General features: G+C 36.6%; 1 protein-coding gene across 2 annotated transcripts in view; it reads right to left on the bottom strand.

The window, feature by feature from the left end:
- Positions 1-23,858, bottom strand: part of Cenpc (centromere protein C) — a 71,872-nt gene extending 48,014 nt beyond the window's left edge. For both annotated transcript variants that reach the window (XM_008853828.3, XM_008853831.3), the window contains exons 1-8: positions 23,576-23,858; positions 20,392-20,438; positions 17,976-18,046; positions 15,999-16,093; positions 13,559-13,652; positions 9,009-9,291; positions 7,685-7,876; positions 1,903-2,513 (exon numbers count right to left, since the gene is read on the bottom strand). In XM_008853828.3, coding sequence (XP_008852050.1) covers positions 1,903-2,513; positions 7,685-7,876; positions 9,009-9,291; positions 13,559-13,652; positions 15,999-16,093; positions 17,976-18,046; positions 20,392-20,438; positions 23,576-23,593 — 1,411 coding nt within the window. In that variant the 5' untranslated portion in view covers positions 23,594-23,858. The remainder of the gene's footprint in view (positions 1-1,902; positions 2,514-7,684; positions 7,877-9,008; positions 9,292-13,558; positions 13,653-15,998; positions 16,094-17,975; positions 18,047-20,391; positions 20,439-23,575) is intronic.
- Between the last annotated feature and the right edge of the window lie 3,055 nt (positions 23,859-26,913).

Below are 26,913 nucleotides of genomic sequence, written 5' to 3'. Positions count from 1 at the left end.
AACAGCATATAGCTGTTCACAGCCACTGAGCTCTGAAAGATGAGAAATCTTTGGGTTTCTCCTCAGCCATGGCAATCACTGGAGTTGCCTCAGCTACTTCTTCACAAAAGACCTACCAAGTCCACAGTAAGGAGCGCACAAGCAGCACCTGGAGTGGCAGAAGCTCAACTGTATTTCTTTAAAATCCATTTTTTTTTTGTATTTATTTTTTCTAAAAACAGCATATAGCTGTTCACAGCCACTGAGCTCTGAAAGATGAGAAATCTTTGGGTTTCTCCTCAGCCATGGCAATCACTGGAGTTGCCTCAGCTACTTCTTCACAAAAGACCTACCAAGTCCACAGTAAGGAGCGCACAAGCAGCACCTGGAGTGGCAGAAGCTCAACTGTATTTCTTAAAAAGCCATTTTTTTTTTCCAATAAGATTTCCAGTTTGTTGTTAATTAAATGCAAGTACTTAACACTGCTTAATAACTCATATACTCCCAAACTGAAAAAGGAATATTTGTGTGCCTGTGTTTGTGCTCAAGTGTCCAGGTACACATGCATGTGCCTGTGTGTGGAGACCAGAGGACAAACTCAGATGTCAGTCCTCAGGTGCCATCCCCTCCTTTTTCTGAGATACAGCCTGGAATTCATCATTTAGCCTATGCTGACTAGAAATCAAGCGCCAGGGATCCATCTGTCTTTGACCTCCCAACCCTGAGATTACAAGCATGTGACACCATGCCAGCTTTTTCTTTTTTTTTTTTTAACTTGGGTTTGGGGATCATTCAGGTCTTCATGCTTGTAAAGGCAAGCACTTAGCTGACAGCTATCTCCCCAGCCTGAGTATCTTTTGAAAAAGAAAATATAATTTCTTTATATTATATAGCAATATGCAAAATTAAAGTAGGTAATTACTGTCTTTCATTTTGAAATAAAGTTTTTAATCAACTTTTGGAAGAGGAAATTAAGGATAATTAAATTATAAACCTTGAAAAGAGATTACTTTTGATTAACCAGACTGGTTCAATCCATGCGCCCTTAAAACCTGAGCTCAGAAAGAAATGAGATGATGGAAGAAGAGGCAAAAGAAATTAAGAGAAACATGAGAAACCAGACATTGTTGGCTATGATGGAGAACTGTATATCTAGGAATAAAAGTAGCTTCAAAGGCTGGAAAAGACAAGGAACAGACTCTCAGAGAACAAAAAAAAGGGGCTATAGGTATATCATCACCTTTGCTTTAGTCCAGTGAAACTTCAGAACCAGAGAACTATATAAATTTTAAGGGGAAAAAATAAGTTACCAGGCATGGGGGTGCACACCTTTGATCCCAGAACTCAGAAGGCAGAGTTAGGTGGATCTCTGTGACATCAAGGCAAGCCTGGTTTACACAGCAAGTTCCGGGCTAGACAAGACTATACAGTGAGACCCTATCTCAAAAAACAAAGCAAACAACAACAAAAAAAATGCTACTAAATGTGTGGTAATTTGCTACAATCACAACCAGCAGAGCAACACATCAGAACATTATATTCATTTACCAGCCTGGAATAAAAAAAAACTGTTTATGACAGAAAGACTTCAAAGTATTGGTTAGACACCTGTTTTCTGTGTTTCTACTTTCATCCTATATACATATGCATTGCTGGTCTATATAATCCACAAAAATGATATGTCAGCAGGGGAAAATGTATCACTAACTTATCTATAATTTTTCACTTCTCCATGTAGTTTCCACCATAGAAACTGAAAAAAATCAAATGAGTCAGAACTGAACTACATCTAGAGATTCTCAAAAAGAACTTTAAAATTGTTTGAAATTCTTTATAGACAGCTTTATTTTGCTTACTTCCTAAAGCTAAGCGGGAATACTAAAAACTGTAAAATGGTGGTATAATGCTCACACAGACACTTACCCACAGGTGGCATTTGTTTCTTGGAAACAGGTCCATTTCTCGCCTCTTCACATTCTTCTGTATTTCTGTCTGAGTTTATTTGTAGCTTGTCCTGGGCAATACATGACATATTTCTATTTTCATTTTTACCCTGCCCCTTATTAATCTGCTCATCAACTACATTAGCCTTAGATGGTCTTCTCCGTTTCTGTTTTATAGTCCTTTTGCTTCCAGATGTTTTTCTGGCATTCTCAGAATGCATTTCATATTCTGTAGATCTACAATTATTTTCCAATTCATTTGTCAAAGCACAACCTGTACGCTTTTTTTTTTCAACAGAGGGCTGAGATTTCTCTACTGGGGGAGCTTTCTGAGACTGTGTGTCACTTATCAAAGTCTTAGATGACACATTGTGAGGTTTTTCTCTTGACTTATCTAGAAGGACTGCAGTGTTTTCAGAAGAGGATGCTGCATGGTGTTTCAGATGTCTGTCTTTTCTTGGTATTGTAACCCAAAGTTCACTTGCAAAACTTTTCTCTGACTCATCAATTATAAATTCATCTTCTAATAACTTCATGTCATTTGAAGAAGATGAAAGAGGTGGAACTGTTGATGAATGCCTAATAATGGTACTAAAAGAGAATTATTTAACAGCTAAAGTAAAAGAAGTTTCATCTTTGTTTAGTAAAGAAAATAAAGTACACAACAAATAAAATTTATATATCTGTTAAAAGAACAGTTCATATGTCTCCTCAATTATCTCTTAATCGTACAAATCTTCCCCTCCTTTTTATAATACTAAGAGGATCATAAAAATGTAAAGCTGGGTAATTAATTTGATGCCCCTCTCTAAATATATACACTAAAACCTTGAAATACAGATGTATACTTATTACCCAATCATATTAACTTAAATTAAAAAATGAATTGCCTAGCCTATATGTTTTATTACTTGTTTGTTCAGATGTCTTACCTGCGTTTCTTCACATCCAAAACAAGATTATATGAGAAACCCCAAAATCTAATATTTAAAGAGAACACTTATAAATTACAACTGATCACAGATCGTTTGTTTTTTATATCTGACAAGACTTCATATATAGCAGCACCAAATACACAGATGTTAAATCAAAGAAATGCAATAATTATTAACATAAATGAACTAGAATATGTAAAATTCCATCAAGTTTAAAAATTTCATGCTCATTTTCATACATAATGCAATAGTATAATCATGATATAGAAATAAGATAGGCCAGGCGTGGTGACACATGCCTTTAATCCCAGCACTTGGGAGGCAGAGGCAGGTGGATCTCTGTGAGTTCAAGGCCAGCCTGGTCTACATAGTGAGTTCTAGAACAGCTAGGGCTACAGGGAGACCCTGTCTCCAAAAGACCAAAAAAAAAAAAAAAAAAAAGTAGAAATAAGATACCATAGGAATTAAGAAATTTAGTGCTGCAAAAATAAGACTATTTTTTTTAAATTTTATGTGTGAGTGTTATGCCTGTATGTACATAAGTGCACCCATGTTGTACAGTGCCCATGGAGGCCTCAAGAGAAAGTTGGATTCCCTAGGACTGAAGTTACAGATGGTTCTTAGCCACCATGCGGATGCTGGGAATGGAACCCAGGTCCTCTGCCAGAGCAACCAATGCTATTAACCACTGGGCCATCATCTCTCTTGCCCCAGAAAGAAAATTCTTTTAACAAAGCACACAATGTCACAGGATCTGTTATAATAAGGTCAAATAATAGTCCCCTTCTGTAGCTCTCTTTCCCCACATCTCTTACGCCAAATTTATTTTACTTAAAACAAATTATCATACTTTCTCATACCCCAGATAGGCAATTTTAACTATAATCAGTTTATAATCTTATAAGATCTGTAAAATACCCACAAAAGCATCTACATGTTTATGTATTTTAAGCAAATCACACATTTAATAACATAGTGAATACATTAAGACTAGTGTACTAGGATTAAATGCACTTTATCTAATTAGTTGGAAAAGTGTAAAGAAGGAATTATTCAAAGGATGGTGATCTGACAGACACATTTTTCATTTCCCTGCCTTTTATGGCAGTCTTAAGCAAACCACATAATGTAGTGAGATAGGCGAAAAGCAACTCTGAAGTTAGTATATGCATTAGTGTTTTAACCTTTTCCAGGAAGAATGCTTACTTTCAGTCATAACAAAAGCAAAGCTAGAAGGGAAAACAAAGTATTGTTTTTCTCTTTTGATTTAGGATATACAAAGGGATTATGAGATTTATATACATATACATATCCTTTTCATTCCTCTAGTCTCAGTTCTTTAAAAAAACCTTTGTTATAAAATAGTAAACATGCTAAGAAATATACTGTCAACTAGGCAGAATTTTTAGATTTATGTAATTAGAAAACTAAAAATTCATAAAGAAAAAAGCCAACATAAATAGGAGACCATAATTAATGGTCAATAGATGTACTATTTCACAATTTATGAAACAACCAAACTTAAAAATAAATATAATTAGCTTTGGCTGTTATTTGTAATACCTAGTAGTTCTCTGTCAATAAAGAACCAATGCTACAAATTTTTTTAATAAAGTCTTCATAAACAAGTGAAAAAGAGCTCTCCAAGGCTGGTTCTTCTCCTACTTCAAGAGACTTCTATCTAACTACAATTATTCCAGCTCAACATAGTCTTTGTAAGCAACCTTAACAATATTAAAGTTTAGAATAGGGAAAGATGACCTTGGGCTAGGTAGAAAAATCAATAAAGTCTTTGTTACATTTGTGCTGGATGGAGTTAGACTTGGTTGTAAGGAAATGCAAGAATGATGATGCTAGAGCACAGGGAATTGCTGAGCTGCTATATTTGACTGCAGCAATCAAATATAAAATTAGCTTTCTTCACTAGTTTATCAAAAAGAACATTCAAAATTCAATAATTGCAGATTGGTATAGTTAGTTTGTAAGTACTACAAATTTGTTTTAGATGATGGAGACAATGTACCTCATTGGGGGGGGGAGGTGAGTGGAACTGAACTATTAGACAAAGATTAAACAAAAGAGGAATTTCATTTATCCTAATTCAACATGTTTTTATTTTTTTAAAAATCTTCCTAATATGTTCTAGCACTGTCAGAAAGCAAAGAAAATATGAAAGAAACTCTAAACTCCTAGAAATGTAAAATAATCTTAAAGAAGAAAGACATAAAACAGCAAGACTAAGGGCAAGAAAGTAGTTAGGACAGAAATGAAACTTGTAAAAACTTAGAAAGCAGTCCAGACCTCAGAGAAAATAAAACTGGCAAACATGGAAAAAACTGCCAAGGCACATATACTGCAAATGTGTAAAACCAAGTGAGCCAAAACAGTTGACCAGGGAGAGTAGAAAGCCTTAAATATCATCTCACAAAGTTTAAGTCACCTGGTCACCATAAATTCAAGGAGTAGCCATGGCTGAAAAACCACTGTATGAACATTAATTGAGTGAATCAAGTTTTTTTAAATAGAAAAGAGCATATTAAATTTTAAGACAATCTTTTGGTTGTTCAATCAATATAAAAGAAGACTTAAAATCTGTAATAGTAAATATAAGCAACTTGACGTATTTCTAAATAGTCTCCCATTTGTTGACATCACAGACAAACTAGAAATCACTGATAATGAAAACGGAGTAAATTTATTTTTTACTTCTAATTTATTAGCCATTAAAGGATGGGTTTGAGAATGTGATTTAGTGATCAAAACTTATCTCTAAATAGTTGGGTAAAAATTTTTTAAATATGGTTTTTTAAAAATATTTATTAATATTTTTATTTTATGTATGAGTATATGAGTGTATTGCCTGTTTGTAGCTACGTATACCTGTGTCATGCAATGCCCACAAGAATGTAGTCAGAAGAGGGCCTGGAAGATCCCCTGGAACTGGAGTTACAGACAGTTGTTAGCCACCGTATGTGTGCTGGGAATCAAACCCTGGTTCAAGAGCAACCAAGGCTCTTAACCACTGAAAAATCTCACCAGCCCCCGTTTCGTAAAATTTTAATGAACTTTGTGTCAATTAAAAGATTTCTCTAAGTTACAGCCAGCCAGATAGCTCAGTGAGTAAAGTGCTTGCAGCTGCTGAGTTTGAGTCTCAGAACCCACATAAATGTGGAGAGAAGTTGTTCTTTGACATCCACACAAATGCTATGGCACTTACATGCCCAAATACACATACATTATATACACACAACAACAGTAATAAGATTTCTACATTGAGGGGCTGGAGAGATGGCTCAGTGGTTAAGAGCACTGACTGCTCTTGCAGAGGACCCGGGCTCTGATTCCCAGCACCCAGGCGGCTACGAACCAACTTTAACTCCAGTTCCAGGGGAATCCGAAACCCTCTCTGACCTCCCGGCATTGCATGACACAGATGCACTCACACATATGCAGGCAATACACTCATACACATAAAAAATAAAAATAAAGAAAATATTTTTAAAAAGATTTCTACATTGTAAGGCATATGCCTTTAATCCTACCACTCAGGGGGTAGAGGAAGAGCCAGGCCAGCCTGAGGATCCACGCCAGTTGGGGCTACAGGGATACTCTGTCTAAAAATAGAAACAATAATAAATTGGGACAAGAGATGAGCACACTGTGGCTCGTGAGCCTGGGACTCCCAAAGCGTTGCTCCTTTGACATGGCCTTCAATTTGGGGGCTCCATTGGGCACTACTGGCACTGCTGCTGCCAGTGCCAGTAGCACCCATGGGAAAATCTAGTTCCTCCACTGCTCATATATGAATTTATTGTCCATATTCTCTTCTGTTAGGCCACTTTTGCCCATGCCAATTGAGCAAAGGTTTTGGATTTGATACTGGTTTTGACACAGCAACAGGAGCTTGCACTGGTTTAGGGACTGGTTTGGGAACTGGACTAGGATTTGGAGGATTTAATACACAGCAGCAGCAACAGCAGCAAACTACATTAGGTGCTCTCTTCAGTCAGCCTACACAAGCTCCTGCCCAGTCCCATCAGTTGATAAATACTGCCAAGTGCTCTTTCTCCTCCAACACTATTGTGAGATGAGAGAGATGCTATTTTGGCAAAGTGGAATCAACTGCAGGCTTTGGGGGGAACAGGAAAAGGTTATTTCAACAATATTCCTCCAGTGTAATTTACAAAAAAAAATCCCTTTTTCAGATTTAAGGCTGTAGGTTACAGATGTATGCCCAACAATAAAGATGAAAACCAGCTAGTGGCTGTGGTTTTCAACAAAAAAGAAACAGATATCAGAAACCAACAACAGCAATTGGTAAAATCATTGCATAAAGTCTTGGGAGGAAACCAGACCCTGACTGTCAATGTAGAAGATATTAAAACATTGCCGATGATCAGACAGAGGCTGTCATTTATGTTGTTGAACATTCTCCAAACAGCACCTGTACTTCAGTTTTTAAATGTGACTTCATCTATGGGGGAAGTAAAGAAAAGCCCAAAGTATTTAATGATTTATGTGGTTTCCTTTTTGTTCTATGAAGAACTGATAATATATTTTTACATTATTTTATTTATTTGGAATTTACAGACCATACCTAAACAATTAGAATGTAACAGAATTATCATTTTTGCAATTTTGGGGTTTTTTGGGTTTTTTTTTTTTCAAACCTTTTTATTTCTAAAAATGAAAACTTTAAAAGAAATTATTTCATTTGTAATTAAAAAAAAAAATTCTACATTGCACAACATCAGGAATGCTCAGATGTGATTCACAAAATGAAAGTGGAAAAAAACTATCTAAAAGGATAATTTAATAAAAACTCACCTGGATTCAGTTTTCCTCTTTACAGTTTCTAAAAACAATGTTGAAAAACTCTTTTTAGCTTGTGGTTGAATTTGTACTCTTTTCTCAGATGTTTCTGATGACGGTCCTTCTTGTTGTCTTTCTGATATTTTATTCTCTACTTCTGATTTTTTATTCTTTATTTCTACTCTGGTTGAAATATCAAAGTTTAACCTGAAAGGTTAAAAATAAAAGACATGCCAAATTCTATCATCAGGCAAATTACACTCATTACAAAGGTCTCCAAATAAAAAAGTATCTTAAATAATCTACTTTGCTTCCAAACAGTAAAAAAGGAAGCTCCAACAAACAGAGCTGGGTTTACAACTCATCCATACTCTGCTATCCTGAAAAGAATCTAATATCTACCCCTAATACCTACCAAATATACAGGAAACTGTTTCTTTTAAAAACTTAGCCATAAGGCTGAGCGTGGTGGTGCACGCCTTTAACCAACACTCAAGAGGCAGAGGCAAGCGGATCTCTGTGAAATGAGGCCAACTTGGTCTACCATAGCAAGTCCCAGGCCATGAGGGACTTCAGGGAGACCCTGTCTCAAAAAAAAAAAAAAAGTTAAAGATAATAGGAAAGGGAGACTATGACCAAAGTATGTATGCTATACATACATAATGCAAAAAAAACCATTATTTTGTAAGATAACTTTAAAAGTTAACTTAAAAATGTTATAAAAAACTTAACACAAAGAAAATTTTAAAAAAAAAAAAAAAGTTAAAGATAATAGGAAAGGGAGACTATGACCAAAGTATGTATGCTATACATACATAATGTCAAAAAAACCATTATTTTGTAAGATAACTTTAAAAGTTAACTTAAAAATGTTATAAAAAACTTAACACAAAGAAAATTTTTTCTTATTTATTACTATTTAGCATGTGTGCCCATGATTTTTTCGAGGGGGAGGGCACACATATGTCACAGCACACATGTGGCAATCAGAGGACAACTCTGTGGAATCAGATCTCTCCTTCCATCTTGACACAGTTTCCAGGGATGGAATTTAAGTCACCAGACTGGCTTGGAAAAATGCTTTTACCCACTGAATTATCTCACTGGCTCCACAATGAAAACATTTCCCCATAGATTATAGAAAAGTTAACCCCTAAATTTCTTAAAAGTACACTTTAATGCTTTATTACTAATTAAAACTAATGCTATGCAAAAAACATTTTGTTTTATCTCATGTTATTTCTTGCTTCAAAGCTGCATTAAAAGACTAAATTACTATTTTTTAATATAAAGGAAAAAATTATTAAAGTAGGATTACTACTGTTTAAATAAAAGTTACCTTTTCTTGGGTCTAAAAGAAATATTTTTTCTTGAAGACCTCATATTTACTGAATTTCTTAAACTGTAAGGCTCTCTCATTTGGTCAGCAGATGAAACAGCATTTGGGGATTCATATGCTTTTGAATCCAAAAGAACAGCAGGCGAGCCAATAGATAGGTAAAAGTCATCATCCTCATTGTGGTGACCATTTGGATTTTTACTTGACATTTCCTTCGAGTCAGGTGTATGTGTAGAAACAGCATCTGTTGTCAGTGTTTTGTGATCAATTTCATTAGCCTCAACTAAAAGAAAATTACATGAAGACAGTTCTCAGTTAAACACTATTTACATCAAACATGACTTTTAAAACTCAACAGTAACTTTATTAGTTTCAGAAGACACATGTCTTTAAATTTAGAATCAAAGCTCTCTGATTAAAATATGTAAGTACTTAAGAGTTATAATTTATCAAATTAATGAACTGAAACACTGATCCATGCTCTCTGACACTGCTCTATTTACATATGGAAAGACAAATCTTAAACATAGAAACTCCAAAGATTATGGACAAAGTCTTGAGATGTAAAAAAGTTTATATACAGCTAAAATAATGAAGAAGCTAGAGAAATCATGAAATTCTTCTATGTTTAGGCTAAGAATTGGTAGAGTGACTAGATGAACACACACACATACACACACTATATATACACATGTCATACATGTACATGTATCTGTACATACAGAGAATATATTTATGTGTGTATATATTAACTGTCAAAGTTCAAATGTCGAAGAAAAATGACTAGGTAGTGTTCATTACTTCAAAAAGCAAAGAAGAAAAAATTTAAATTCAACAACAAAACAACAAAAGGGCTTTGGTAATGAGATGGCATTTCCCTGTCTCTCCCTCTAAGCACAACTAAAGAGCTCTAAAACCTAGCTAGGGAGAGTAGCTAGAAATGCAAAGACTTAAGGACTTGGGCTTCCTGTTCATCTCCCATATGTCCCTAGACTGGGCACCTGAGAAGTAGGGAACCCCGTCCCAGGAGAATAGTTAATTCTTGAAAATAATATAATCCCAGAAAATATCTGTAGGTGATGATGTAAAGAAATTAAAGCCTTTGTGCTACCCTGGTAGAAATGTAAGATACAATCCTAATTATTCAAATAAGCCTGTAATTCCAGTACTCAAGAGGCTGAGGCAGGATGCTCGTGAATTTGAGGACAGCCTGGACTAGCTCCATGGGGAAATTCTTATATTCGAAAGGACAACAAAAAATTATCATACCCAAACACAGGGAAAATAGCTGTAGGTAATGATGCAAAGAAACGAAAACCTTTGTGCAATCATGGTAGAAATGTAAAATGTTACCGTGAAAACAGTAGTGGTCAATCTTTAAAAATTGGCTTGATAATCATATGCAAGTTGGGAATTCCTAGTTATATTAACAGAGTCATAGCAGTAAAAACAGGATGGTATTGGCACAAAAGCAGACATACTGATCAATGGATTAGAATCAAAGACCCAGATATAAGTCCACACACCTACAGCCACCTGATTTTTGACAAAGATGCCAAAAATTACACATTGGAGAAAAGATAACACTTTTAAGAAATGATGTTGAGAAAACTGGTTATCTACATGTAGAAGATGAAACACATTCTCTCACCAAATGTTTTAAAGATCTCAATGTTACATATGAAACACTAAAACTATGAGAAGAATAGAAAGTACACTTTAAAATATAGACTCAGGTAAGGACTTTCTAAGTAGGACTCTGGTCATCCAAGAAATAGGCCTACATAGCAAATTCCAGGTTAGCCGGGGCTACAGAGAGATCCTGTCAAAAACCAACCAAGCAAACAACAACAAAAACTAAACAGAGTTCTCAGAAGAGAAAACACAAATGGCTAAGAAATATTTTTAACAGTGTTTCCCATCCTTAACTATCAGAGAAATGCAAATTTAAACTACTTTGAAATTTCATCTCACTGCAGTCAGAATGACTAAGATTAAGAAAACAAAAGACAACAAATTCTGGCAAAGATGTGGGGAACAGAGGACACTCATGCACTGTTGTTGGGAGTACAAACTGATGAAGGTACTATAAAAGTCGGTGTGATAAGTCTTCAAAAAACTAGGAAAAGATATACCATATGACCCAGTTATATCACTCCTCAGCATATACCCAAAGGACACCATTTCCTAACTATAGGGACACATGCTCATCCATGTTCACAAATGCTCTATTCACAATAGCTAGGACATGATGTCCATCGACTGATGTATGGACAATGAAAATGTGTTATCTATACACAATGGACTTTTAATCAGCTGTAAAGAAAAGTGAAATTATTTGGGGACAAAAATTAGACACTCCAGGCCTTATTAGATATATAATAAGGGACAATAAATTGAGTGGGGGGCAATAAGGAGAGGTGTGCATAGGGGAGGGGATCTAAATACCATCAAATTATATTGTATGAAAATCACAAAAATTCAATTAAAAATGTTAAAAAAGAAAATGGAAAATAAATTTTTTTAAAAAGAATAAAAGTGAAATTATGAAATTTGCATGTAAATGGGTAGAACTGTAAAGTATTATACTGAGTAAGGTACCCCAGAACCAGAAAGGCAAACATTGTATATTCTCACTCATATGTGGATCTTTTCATCTCATCTCTTGATTTGTTTGTCGAATGTGGAGTGTCTGTAGAAAACTAGAAAGGAATCACTGGTGGGGAGAAGAAAGATCTTAAGGAATGGGGGATAGTAGAACATAAGTGGTATGATATGAAGGAGAAAAGAGGAATAATGGAGAGGATGGTTTAGGTGAGAAGATGGATGGGTAGGGCAGAAGAGGTGAGGGGGGAGGGATAACAGTAAAGAATTTTGAAAAAGCCATATGGAAACTTACTATTTTATAAGCTCCATATATATTTATATGACTATCAAATATTCATATAAAAGAGCTTAATTAGTTTTCCTACATAATGCTCCTCCTAGAAGCCATATGCCAAATAAAAACTCCAGCCAGGTGTGGGATACTGCCCTTTGAGTTATTTGTCAAGAGTTTCCCAGAGAGCTCCAAGATAATATAGGCTATTATCACTGCTCTTGGTTACTATTAAAACTTGCTTTCACAGTATCAGAAGATGCTACGTAAGTTGTTGGAGAGAAAAAGTCATCAACAGTCTTGAAAAGTTATGAATCCTGTAAACTAACAATAATGACCAGCTTATTATGCCCATGGGTGCAAGAGTGGCATGAACATTATGGGGGTAACCCATCACTTCCTGATTGGATTTAAGACACACTCCTCCTGCCTCCACCTCCTGAGTATTATAGGTGTAAGCCACCAAACCAGTTTTATTTGATGTTGGCAATCAAACCTAAGGCCTTGTGAATGCTAGGTAGCACTCTACCAACTGAACCACATCGTCAGCTCTAGACTAACTTTTTAAAAAGCTTCTTCTTGGTCTGGAAAGGTGGCTCAGTGGTTAAGAGCACTGACAGCTCTTGCAGAGGATCTGGGTTTGAATCCCAGCACCCACATGGTGGCTAACACCTGTCTGTAACTCCAGTTCCAGGGGAATCCAACAGTCTTCTGACCTCCGGGGACACTGCATAACATAGGTACATACATGCACGCAATACACCCACACACATAAAATTAATACATTTTTTTTTTAAAAAAAAGGCTTCTTCTCATGACAAAATATAATACTTGCAAATACACACAATTCAGTACATTAAGACAATTATCACCACTATTTCCAGAACTTAGTCACCATCTTAAATAGAAATCCTACCCATTACGCATTAACTCATTTCTCCTCACCCCTAGTCACAGAAAATTCTATACCCAACTTTGAATTTAATCTATTTTAAACCTTAATATAAGTGAAATCATGTGATATTTTTTCCTTTTATGTATGGCTTATTTTAGTTTCCAAAGGTTTTCCATATTACAGTATATAGAGCTTTATTACTTCCTATTGCTGAATATTCTACTTTTTGTAGGTACTACCCTCTATTTGTCCATTCTTTGTTGAGGGTATTTAACCACCTTTTGGGTATTGTGAATGATGTTACTATGAATATTAGTGTTCAAGTGTCTGAATCCCTGTTTTTACTTCTTATGGTCTGATTTTCATTTTTTCCTTTTTATTCCGGGCCTGGGGGCGGGGGGGGGGGGGGGGGGGGTAGGGGTGCACAAATGTGCCACAGTGCAATATGTGGAGGTCAAAAGCCAATTTATTCTAAGTCACTTCCATCCTTGCACCATGTGGGTTCCAGGGATGGAACTCAGGTCATCAACCTTAGAGGCAAAAGCCTTTATCCAATGAGCTATCTTGTGGGCCTCAATTTTTAACTTTTTGAGGAACTCCACATATCACTGAGATAAGGAAACAGAGCAAAGGCAAATAAGCAAAATGGTATTCATTCACTTCAGTTATTCTAAGGTGAATTCCAATCTTGTGACTTTAAACAATGTGAGCACCACTTTTAGCATTTTTGACTTGACTTTTTACAGAGGCAAATATTACCACGACAATGCTACCAACCTGAACTACTGGCAGTTTCACTTGGTTCTCCAATGCCTTGTGGAGAGGCTTCTTTCCTCCCTGAAGAAACTGGAACTGATTTTGAATGTGATATCTGACAATGAGTACAAAATTTGATCTACTTTTACAATATTGTTAATTCTGATTAAATACATGCTTTTAAAATTGGAGAAAAAATTTAAAACAACAAATCAACAATGTACACTAAAGAACTACTGAAGGGAGACTGAATAAACAAGTATGGCACAACCATATATTAACAGTTAAAACCATTACGTTAACAACAAAATAAGCAAGTTCATAGAAGTACATATAATGTTATTAGTGCAGAGTTCAAAAAAGATAAAAGGAAATATGAAACAATACAATATTTAGGAATTCACTCCAGGCAGTAAAGAGTTAACACTCCAGGCAGTAAAGAGTTAACACAGCATCCCTAATCATTAGTTTTTTTTTGTTTTTTTTTTTAAGGCTAGCCTTAGCTGGGAACCTATACACTTGGTTTTAAGAATGTGTCTTCCTTTACCAATTGATAAGGTTGAACTTGCTGTGGCAACTTGTCTTAACTGCTTTACAAAATATGATGTGTGGTCAACACTCATTTTATTTCCTTCTGTGATTATAAAGTTTCACGAATAGGGACCAGACCCCAATAGAAATAGACTTGGTTTCAAAAGACTTTCCCTAGGGAGAAAAGAATATACACATTATTGAATTTCACTGCTGGTAACTAAGTGATGGGTATGTATGTATGTATATTTCAACACCTTACATTCATGGTCCTTTTGAATAGCATAGGAAGCCTCTATATGGATGTCTCTACTTGGCTGATGTGCCTCTTCCCTTATGAACCCTGACTCTATGGCTGCTAATAAACCTCAGTTGTGAGTATAACTACACACCTAGCCAGGAGGAGATCAGAAGAGGGCGATGGATTCCCCCCAGAGCTAGAGTTACAGGTGATTATAAGCCACCATGCTGAGTGCTAGTGAACCTGGGTCCTCTCCAAGAGCAGCCAGTGCTCTTTAACTGCTGAGTCACCTCTCCAGCCCCTGTTGTTTTGTTTTTTGAGAAAGGGTCTCCCTGTAGCCCCAGCTGGCCTGGAACTCTCTATGAAGACAAGGTTGGCCTCAATCTCACAAGGGTCTCTGCCTCTGAGATCAAAGGCATATGCCACCACACCTGGCTCCTGCATTTTATTCTTAACTAGCTGTTACAGTAGGAATAGTGTTGGACCTCAAAAGTAAAAACTTACAATAGCGTGTTAAGAAAACAAAAAAAAAGAGGGGGGAGGGACAATCATGAACATGGATGTTTTAAGCTAATTTTACCAAAAAATTAATTCATAAACATGTATTAAATTCTAAGAGAAAAAACAACATTTAAAAATTAAATACTTATGATCAAATCAAGTTTATCACAGGGAACTTATTTTAATTTTCAAAGGTAAATATAATTTCTCATATTATAGAAAGTTTCTCAACTCTGAAAGAAATGGCTTTGTCTGCACTCCCTAAAGCAAAAGGCTATCAGGGCTAGAGAGATAGTTTAGTAGTAAGGACTGGCTACTCTTACAGAGGACCAGGGTTCAATTCCCAGCACCCACATGGCAGCTAACAACCATCTGTAACTCCAGTTCCAGGGGCTCTGTCACCTTCTTCTAATCTCTGTGGGCAATGCACAATGCAGGCAATACACTCAAACACATAAAATAAAAATGATAAATAAAAAAATTTAAAACAAAACCCCCCAAAAGGTTATCTACACACAAGCGGATCAGCAATTAGGACCATGCATTTAAGGCCAGCCTGGGTTAATTAGTTAAGTTCCAGGTCAACTTATAGCAAAACAATGCTTGTTTATAAGTTTTCCACAAACATTTCTAGCACTGTATCTTTCTAATTAGTATTGTGCTTCAAATAATTTGCCTTGGACCACTAGCTTCAAAAACTTTAGAGCTATGGGTATAGCTCAGTGATAAAGCCATGTGCTTTAGCATGTGCAAGGTCTTTGGTTCAAATACATTACTAAAAAAAAATTCTAACTAAAAATATACTATTTTGATATAGTTAAATCAACCTATCCTTTTAAGACATATAATCAACCAAAAAGCTTTTTTTGGATAGCAATGTAATACCTTCAGTATTCAGAAAACAATGAAACTTGTCAATCTGATTAGTAACTTTAAAAGCTACTCATTTCCCTAAAGACTTGAGCATTATTTTAGAAGAAATGGGAAGTGATTGCTACAATTTGGTAGTTTTAATTCCCAATTTCAAACACAAGAAACATAAAATTAGATTTTCATAATACCTCCAAATTATATGAGTCAATAAAGATAGGATTCTTTTTAAAGAATAAAACAATTAAAATGTACATAAAACATTGTTTACAGCATTATTCAAAGTATTAAATCTGTCAATTTTGCTGTTTGACTTACCTCTTTGTGTGTTGACTGAATACAACTGTCTTTCATTTTAGGTGTTAAACAAAGTAGCGATTCTGTAGAATTTGTGACAAAATTATTGAGGACACCTAAAGGTATGAAAATTTAAAAATGAATTACAGTATAATATGTAACTAAACAATTAAAAGTGGCCCTATATGATATGGTGAAGAACTGTCAGTTGACTCTTTAAACACAATTAACCTAAAGAAATAATGACATCAATTCAGTGTTCAAGTATTCCTGATGAGCATCAGCAATGGAAAGGCAATCAAGATTCCTGAAGAAGTTTCAGTTCCTTCAGTTTGTAAAAATTTTTTTTTTTTTTTTTTTTTTTTTTTTTTTTTTTTTGAGTGTACTGCCTGCATATACGTAAGATCCTCTGGAACTGGAGTTACAGATGGTTACTAGCCACCATGTAGGTGCTGGGAATCAAACCCAAGTCCTCTGTAAGAGCAGCCAGTGTTCTTAACTGCTGAGCCATCTCTCCAGCCCCCTGTCCTACTTTTTATGTTGCTAACAGAATACCTGATATTGAGCTTAAAGATCAAAGTCATGGGTTTGATACCCAGAATAGCAAAAATAATAAATACAAGAGACTATGATTTACAAAGAACAGAGACTTCAGAGATTTAGTAAAGCAATGGCCTTCTGATCTTATCCCAAGATAGGAGGGAAAGGTAAAAAGAGTAAAAATGCCAAAGAGCAAAACAACACAGTCTCCAAGGAGTTTTATGGTTGGCATCAATCCATTCATGAGGACAGAATCCTTACGTTCTAATCACATCTCAAAGGTCTCATCTCTAAACGCTGTTGCATTAGAGATTCAAGTTGCAACCCATGATTTGGGGAGATACAATTAAACAATAGTATACACCATCCCTTCTTATTTCTTTCATTGGCCCTTACATTCTGACTGGCACTTAGAAAGCTTTTGTCCTAATTTATCAATTCCTTAGAAACATGTAAATCATAAAAAATTACTTCAAATTCAAATGATCTCTGAATTCTTACTTATTTTCATTACTTATTCAAAATTCTTGGGTCTAGGAGTGCTTAAAATTTCATGCTTGTTTTCAGATTTTGGAATATTTATACACTATAAGATTTATCCTGAGTTGAAAGACAAAATTCACTTACATTTCACATGCACTTTATACATACAGACTAAAGGCAATTTTGTGCATGAAATAAGCTTCATAGTATGAAATTTTCCATTTGTGATATGATACTCATACCCAAGCTTTGGGATTTTAGGGTATTTCAGATTCTGGATTTTTCACAATAGAGAAATATATTTTCTTGGGTATAATATCAATCTGTGGACTTCCAGATTATGTGACTCTAATATGAATTAAAGAAAACACATTATTGTGATTTTTTTTTTGGGGGGGGGTCTTTTTGAGACAGGGCTTCCCTGTAGCCCCAGCTGTCTTGGAACTCACTATGTAGACCAGGCTGGCCTTGAACTCACAGAGATCCGCCTGCCTCTGCCTCTGCCTTTTGAGTGCTGGGATTAAAGGTGTGCGCCACCATGCCCGGCCATGTGATTTTTATGTGTTATCCCTAGCATACCAAAAAGTAGAAAAAGGACTGCAGGGCTGGAGAGATGACTCAGTAGTTAAGAGCACTAGCTATTCTTGCAGAAAACCTGGGTTCTAGTCCTAGCACCCATAGAACAGCTAGCAACAGCCTGTAAACTCCAGTTCCAGGGGATACAACACCCTCTTCTGACCTCTGCAGACGTTCTATGACATCAGTGCATTTACCAACATGCAGGCAACACACACACATAAAATAAAAAAATAAAATATTTTAAAAAACAAAAAGGACTATATATATGTACTCAAAGTTATGAAGAAAATATGTATATTTAAATGCTAGAAGATATTTGCTACATTTGATATCTATAATAAATTTCTATTTTTATCCATTCTGATGCTTAAAGTCCATTCAGAAATGAAGCCTTACTTTTTTCTTCAAAACAGTCTTGTAAGATGTCCATCATGTTCTGGCCTTGTGCTGTATGAATGTCAGGCACCCTAATAAAAAAGAAAAAGTAAATATACTATTTCTATACTTGTTCTGTTATCTATTTGATAACTTTAAATAAGAAAAATATCTTTACTACTTCAACACAAAACAAGCACTTGATAGTCTAAGAATTCCATCAAGTAAACTCATTCTCTTCATAATATTAAGTATGTTATCTACATATATCTATCTGTTCCTGAGTTGAACATCCATGTCTTAAATTATCTTAGACTACTATTATATTTCAATAACATAGTTTTTTCAAGGAACTGAATAGGTTCTGAAATACTCCACTCTTGTTTGGGGAACTTAACCCAAGACTTTGTGTACAATAGGCAAGCAGTCTACCACTGAGTTACAAGCACTGAACTCTTTTTGTAATGAAGACTATATATAGGTCCCCAAGTCTCCAAGTTATATACTCTTCTCTTGTAAGTTTTCAAGTGGACTTCTGATTCAATAGCATTAATTTTAACAGCAACTTATGAATGAATATAAATTATTTAAAATGAAAATTGTTTTGACTATATATTCACATACAGTTATATCTATTCAGGTTCTACATGTATTCACTTTTGTGTTTATGTTCTTTTATGTGTATGACTGTATTGCTCTACACAATGTGTTACCTTTATAGGTTCACTATCACAACCAGGGATATACTTTGGTTTAAAGTATAACCAAATATAAAGAGCTCTGTATTGGCCTTTCATAAATATATCTACTTCCCTCTAACTTCCTGCTTGCCTCACTTGATCCTATCATTCCTAATTCTTATCAATTACCTGTCCTCCATTTCTAAAATTCTGTCGTTTGTAAAATAAAGTAACCATCTACAGAAAGAGAAAAAATATTTTGCGCTGACTTTTTTCACTCAGTATAATTCTCTGGAGAGTCATCAAAGTTATTTCACTTATGAATTGTTCATTCCTATTTGATATTGAGTAGTATTCTATGCTATGAATGTATTGCAGGGTTTAACCATTTACCTGTGGAAGGACATCTGGATTTCAATAAGTATAAAATTTTGGCATAAACCTCTAAGGGGGTTGATAACTTTTACTTAAAAGTTTAGTTAATTTAGAGTCTCTGCTTCAAGTCTGTGAATGAAGATGTACGTTTTCAGCTTCTTGTTCCTGCCACCATGCCTGCTTGTTGCTATGCTTCCTCCCACCCACCCACCCAGATATTATTCTGACATAAAAATGGTGGTTACACAGAGATAAAAATATTTCTCTCATGTTTTATCTCTGTGTAACCATCATTTTTGCATCAGAATAATATCTGCAATCAGGCTCATATAAGCAAAGTGGTCACCATGAGTTCAATCATTCTTTTGATCATTTCTTGGTTCATGCCCACTGCTTCACCAATGTTAATAAATGTTAAATAAATTCACTAACAGGGCTGGAGAGATGGCTTAGGGGTTAAGAACACTTGTTGCTCTTCCAGAGAACCCTGGTTCAATTCCCAGCGCACACATGGTGGCTAACAACCATCCATAACTCCAGTTCTAGGGGCTCTGACACCCTCTTCTGGCCTCCTCAGGGCATTGCACATACATGGTGCACTTGTATGCAGGCAAAACATGCATACACATAAATAACAAAAATAAATAAATTCACTAACATACATATAAATTTTTCAAGCAAGAATGCAAGCTCATTATGTGCCAAAAACTCATTTCTTTGCCACAATGGAGCTAGTAAAAATGAGAAACAATAAACACCTGGTTATTCATAACATCTTCAAAGTATGTTGTTAATCCTATTATTAAATATTTAATTACAATATTTAATTTTACAGATTTTATAACTAGAAGAATCAAAGTACCCAAATAAGCACATAGCAACATGTATGCTTTCTTTTTTCCTTACTGAAATAATCTGTAATAATTCTCTAATATTAGCATTCAATGCAACACAATTCAGTGCTAAGTCTTGTCCACAATTCTAGGTAAGTATTTTATCTTACTTTCACTAAGTCATTACACCACTTGTGTTAAATATTTCTAAGTATAAAGTAATTTAAATGACCACATTTAATCAGCAACATGTATGCTTTCTTTTTTCCTTACTGAAATAATCTGTAATAATTCTCTAATATTAGCATTCAATGCAACACAATTCAGTGCTAAGTCTTGTCCACAATTCTAGGTAAGTATTTTATCTTACTTTCACGAAGTCATTACACCACTTGTGTTAAATATTTCTAAGTATAAAGTAATTTAAATGACCACATTTAATCAATGGGCGTGAACAGCTTTTGTTGTCTTTAGTTAAAAAAACAAACAAACCACTTTCTGAAGATGAATATGAAAGTCAGCCTAAAAGTTTCAATGTATGTTTATCACCTGGAAGGCCGGCAAAATCTTCTTCTATAGTCATTTTTCAGATGATCCTGAAAGAAAAGTTAATTATCAATTTGTTAAAAATATAACCAAATAAAACTCATCTTCAAACTAATTTCATTCCAATATGAGATTAACATAAACTTATTTTTTCATATACTCATTCAACAAGTATCTGTTAACTGGCCAGTACAATATTATAAAGAATTCCTGGGGCCGGCAAGATGGCTCAGAGGGTAAAGGAGCTTGTTGAACACAAACCTGAGTTTGATCCCTGGAACCCATATGAAGGTGGGAGAACTGACTTCCACAACTGACCTCTGCGTGTGCTGTGGCACATGTGCACCCACCCACATACACAACAACAATAATAATAATAATATCATAAAACAATGAAAACTAAGAATGGGAAACCATATGCCAACAAATTTAACAAATTTCTGAAACATGAAAAATAGATGAAGCATGATACATAATAAAAATAAAGGAATAGCACCCCAGAGTAAGATCAGAGTATATTATCTTCAATGAAGGAAGTTAATCTTTCCAGTGTGCCACAGCCACAGATTTTATACACTACAGATAGTTCTCCTTATCTTCTGGTAATGCTGATGGTGTTGTTTTAATCTGCCCAAGAGAACATCACAAAGATGCAGAATACGTAACTTGAGATAAGAGGGAAGAAGACAGACAAGGAAATACTAACAAAGCAATTGCCAGGTACAGTGGTACATTCGTATCCCAGAACCTGAGGAGGCTAAAGCAGTAGGATTTTGAGTTCAATATCAGCTTGGGCTGGGTTAAATTGTGAGTCTTAATAAAGAAGGAAAGGTGAAATTAAAAGAAAACTTATATACAGAACAGTAGAGTCCCCCTACAAACATCCCAAACAGTATTCTATTGTCTGCGTCTCAAATATGACCAACATCTGTGGATTACATTTACATTTACATTCTAAAATAGAAGAGGAAAATTGGGACATAAATTTTAAAATGAAAAAGGCCCCAAGAGAAAAATGAATGACAAAAAAGAGAAGAAAACCTTAAAAACTAGAAAATTTGAGGCTGGAGAGATGGCTCAGTGGTTAAGAGCATTGGCTGTTCTTGCACAGGATCCAGGTTTGATTCCCAGCACCCACATGTAGGCTAACAACCATTTGTAACTCCAGTTCCAGGGGATCCAGTGCCTTCTTCTGATCTCCATGAGCACTGCATGACACAAGCACACATCTATGCAGGCAAAACACTCATATACATAAAAAATAAAAATAAAAGAAACTAGAAAATACTTTAATACCTTCAAAAGATACCCAAAATGCAGAACTCAAAAAGCTTCCTGAGCTTGCCACTCAGGAAACAGAGGCAGAGAATTCTGAGTTTGAGCTGAGCTGGGCCACACTGCAAAATCCTCTAAAATAAATGGATAAATACAAATGAAAATCTACAGTTGTAAGTCAGGCGTGGTGGCATATGCCTTTAACCTCAGCCCTCTGGAGGCAGTGGTAAGCAGATATCTCTCTGTGAGACCGAGGCCAGCCTGGTCTACATAACAAGTTCCGGGACAGCTGGGACTAAATAGTAAGACCTTGTCTCAAAAAACAACACACAAAAAATATTTTTAAAGATCTAAAGTTGTATATTATAAACACTGAGCAGAGAGCAAGAAAAATTCTTAAGAAATGAGTGCCTAAAATTAAGATAAGAAAAAACTGAGGACAGTTCTAAAAATGTACCCACCCCCAAAAGAGGGAGAGGAAATGGGAAATACAAAAAATAAAACAGAAAAATGCTAATAGACACTATCTTTTAACTGTAGAAGTATAAAGTTCTTCTACTTGAAGATTAGATAGTAAGAGGATGACCAGCACACTCTTAAAAATGAAAACACTATCAATACCAATTGGTTATTTAGCCCCACTCTTACATAGCTCAATGATATATAAATAGCTACAAAGCAAAACTTTTTACCTTGAAAAAAATACACACTGCCAGCTTCTATTCTCCAGTTCATCTAGAGTTTCTCCCATTCACTATGAAACTACTTCTCAAAGAAAATTATATTGCACACCACTAGATTTGCCAAACTGTGCTGACATTTTGGAGTGGATGACTTTTTTGTTGTAGGGGCCTGTCCCATGCATCTAAGAGGCTCAGCAGCATACACAGCCCTTACCCACTAGATACCCTATAGCACTCTCTCATGCACCCTACCCCTACCGATGCCAGAAACCTGCCTTGGGAGAAATAAAATTTCTTTGAGTATCACCAAATATGTCCAAGGTAGGAAATTCACTTGAGAACACTTAAGTACAGGTATGTCTGAGAATAATCTCCAACTCTTCTCTCCCCTAGTCTTTTAAAAAGGTTATGACATAAAAATGTCAGAACCAAAAGGCTCAACACAGTTATAAGGTTATGACTTATATTTGGTAATAAACTGCGGCATTTAAGTTTTATTCTTCATGGTTTGTTTTGTTTCTGATTATATGTAATGTAAATAATACACTATACCACTCTTCCATATAACTAGTAACAGATCCTCGATGAAGATACCAGTTTAGGACAGAAATGATACATGCTAATTAAAATGAAGTTTGAAAGACTTCACTAGTGAATATCAAGTGTGTCGAGACATATAAAAACGTTCTAGTGAGTTCAGGTCAGCTGGGACTACAGGGAGACCCTGTTTCAAAAAGACAAAAAAAAGTAGTTCTGGCCCTCGTCAGGCATTCAAAGCTCACACCTTTTATCTAAAGGTTGCCTTTTATAAGGTTTTATCAGTAAAAGTTCTCCCGTAAATATTAGCCTTAAAAGCTACATACAAAACAGTATTTCGACAAAAATGGAGAATGTCAGTTTTTTTTCAAAGACAATTTTATTAAAGACTCAAGCTTTCCAGACTGGCATGACTGGCGGAAAGGTTATGCTTGTACTTGGCTCAGAAGTATCTGGAAGGCTAGGAAACAGAACCAGGCCAAAATGGAGAAATAGAAGATTGCCTGAAAACAGCAGGGACAGACAAACACCAAACAATGAAACCCTGAGGCTAAAAGTCCAGTGACTCGACACACAGTCACAGCGGACTTCAGGGTCAGCGCGGCTCTCCCAAACCCCAGAGGTCCCAGCACCCGCCAACAAGTCCAGCCCGCGCCACCGTGGCGCGAGCCCAGGCCGAAGCCTGAACTTACCAGGCCCGACGCCGCCATGTTCGCGGCCCGCTGTGGAGGCAGGCCAGAGGAGGAAGCCCAAGCAGGCCAAAGCTCGAGGACTGGAGCGACCGAACCGCCCGAGGCCCCTAACGGCCCGGGAGATGCCCCACAGCAAGAGGGGGTTGGCCTCCGCGAGTAACAAACGGACGAGCGTTAGCAGGCTATTCAAACCGGCCGGGCAAACTCAAAACAGGCCGCTCCGTCCAATAGAAATCTGGCTGTTTTTCCGGCCTCCGCCTCAGCCCTCGAGCCCACCCGTAGCCCCGCCTTCACTACCGTTGCACCTCCCTCCTGCCCTTTGTCCCGCCTTTTATTCGTCGCCCCTCCTTCCCACCCGTCGTCGCACGTCTCCTACGTCACCCTACCACTCGCCCCGCCCTCCTGCGCTCCGCCTGTCATTCGGCGCCCCGCCCTCCCACGGATCTCCTACAGGAGCAGCTCCCTTCCTAAGCCCCTGTTTGCTGAGCCAATGGCGCTTTTATTTGAAAAGCAGGTCTTGGGCACCACCTTTGCTCCTGAAGACAAATATAAAACGTCCCAGCACCTCTGCTATAGATTAGCAGGTAATATCTAGAAAAATTAGCGTTAGGAATTGCAGTCATTTTGAAGAAGTCATCCTATCCAGATTGATCCAGCCAACCCGTTTACAGGTTCTATGTCAAACAATGATAATGATGTCTTTTTTCAAGTATCTACAAATGATTTTTATGAAGCATCATTGCCAACAAAATGGTCCGCGTAAATCATATACATTATAATTACATATATAAATTATATGCATATATGTAATTTTGTTAGCAGAACAAACCGATTTATCAAGGCAAAGTGGGAACTTTGAGAGTGGGCGGGGCTGCTGAAGAGGAGTCAGCCGATCCTGGATGCTGAAAGAAACAGTTGAAAATTGTTTGGGGAATGGTGCCCTCAAATGCACCACTCTCTGGAGACACTTTGTGGGGATTTTGAATAAGAACACTGACCAAATAAATGGAAGTTGTTCAACCTGCGGCCACTGTTTGCTGAGGAAGTGATCCTACTTGAGAGTGATCCTACTTGGAAAATGAAACCAAAGCTTTCGGAATAAAAAATGAATTCTTGCAATAAAGCCTTTGGCAGCACAAAACAGAAGCCATCTCTGAATGCCAGAACACTGAACAACGTTGAATCTTTGAGTATCAAGGTACAGAAAGTTGCAGAGAACATCATTGATACAGAGGGTATTAAAGCTCTGGTTAGTGAAGCCATGACCCTTCTCCCTGATGCAACCAAATTTGAAAACCTGTATTAGTTTGAAGCTATTCTGTCGCTAGAGAAGTGTGAAGCTTTTGGGAGCCCATCTGAAACTTTCAGAGGACACATCAGAAGAAATACTAGAAGCTGGAGAGGCTAAGAACACTGGTAGCTCTTGTAGAGGACCCATGCTCAGTTCCCAGCACCCACATGGCAGCTAACAACCACCCAGAACTCCAGTTCCAGGATATCCAGCATCCTCTTCTGGCCTCTGCAGGCATTGAACACATGTGGTGCACTTAAATACATGCAGGCAATACAATTATACACATAAAATGAAAATAAATAAAATATATGTTTAAAAAAGAAATATTGAAGATAATTGAGGAGAGCAGCCACTGCTCCTGTCATAGAAACTCTGAAGCCTTAGCCAGTTAATGAAGAAAGAAACTGCCAGATGGGAAGCGTTTGGTTTCTAGACACCCTCACTAAAATTTTGAACTCAGAAAACCATAGAGTTTCCCTAGCACCAAGTCATCAACACCAAGCTGTTGAATCACATTAGGAGAAGAATTTATTCATCATATCTTAAACAGGATTGTAGAAGAAAATTTCCCCAAATTAAGGAAATACATGCCCATACAAATACAAGAAATACATAGAACACCAAATAGATAGGACCAGAAAAGAAACTCCCCATGACATATCATAATAAAAACAGTAAATGTACAGAACAAAGAGAGAATACTGAAAGCTGCAAAAGGAAAACAAGAACTCACATATAAAGGAAAACCCATCAGAATTACAGCTGACTTATCAATGCAAACTATAGAAGCTAGAAGAGCTGGACCAAGGTATTTCCAGTTCTAAATGATGACAGATGCCAACCCAGATTACTTTACCCAACCAAAATGTCAACTATAGTCAAAGGGGAAAGAAAAAACTTCCATGATATGAATAGGCTGGAAGAATACATGACAAAAACACAGCCCTTCAGAGAATACTTGAAGTAATACAATGAATGGAAAAAGAGCAACTGTACCCAAGGAGAAACAGAAAGAAACTAAATAAAGATAATTGTGAAAAAAAAAGACCAAAAAGAAATTAAAATGACAGCAACCAATGCACATCTTTCAATAATAACTTGAAATACCAATGGACTGAATTCCCCAGTCAAAAGACACAGGCTAGTTGAATGTACTAAAAAATAAAATCTAATTCACCCTCCCATCTCCCCCACCAGTCTCTCCTAATTTGGGTCCTGTCCCATTCCTTGTCTTGGGGCACCAGACACCTGGGGAACCAATACTTCTTCCTGATCCTTTTCATCCAGACCAATATAGTGCCTTCTCTGGGCCCCAAAAGCACTGCTTCTAGGCCTGGCCCCACCCCTCATGATCTCCTGCTTCCCTGGGCCTGCACCACCCCTCAGCCTCTTTCTGGGCCAGGGGGTTGACCTTTCCTCTTCCTGATCCTTTGCATCCAGACCAACCAAACTCCTCAGTGCAATCCGCAGGAGTCCTTGCAGCCTCTTTCTGCACCATCTGCCTTTACATCTCTGGGTGGAACAGCCACCAGCTACCCTAGACCAGCATCTTTCCTGGGCCAGGCTCTAAGGCCAGTACAACCCCCAAATTCCTGAGGCCAAAATTGTTCCTGGAGGGATCCAAACCTTAGGAGAAAGCCTGGAAACATCTGAACCTCATCTGAATTGGGCCTCTGTGGGAACTCCTGAAGACAAAAGCAATCCGGCCACTCCAATATAAAATCAAAAGAGAGAACCAGAAGCTTAGATGAACCAGCTTTTCATGCCCCAAAAGTAAACCACAAAGAAACATAAAGTTCACAAAAAGAAGCAGACCTAAACTTGAAGGCCTGAGTCTCACACAAGAATCAGAAACTACAAAAGAAATTCACATGTCAAAATCACAGAGAAAAAATAATAACAGGAAAAACCAAAATAACATATCCTGACCAAATACCAATAGTCCTCTAAAGGAGTACATTGAGAACTCCCTAGAGATAACACAGGACATGGAACTCAAAAGAACAATTATAAACATGATAAAAGAATTCAGTGAATTTAAAGA

Source organism: Nannospalax galili, unplaced genomic scaffold, assembly GCF_000622305.1.
Source record: "Nannospalax galili isolate Female #2095 unplaced genomic scaffold, S.galili_v1.0 scaffold547, whole genome shotgun sequence".
NCBI lineage: Eukaryota > Metazoa > Chordata > Mammalia > Rodentia > Spalacidae > Nannospalax > Nannospalax galili.
The sequence above is the reverse complement of the archived record's forward strand: the minus strand, read 5'-3'. Positions and strand labels throughout refer to the sequence as shown.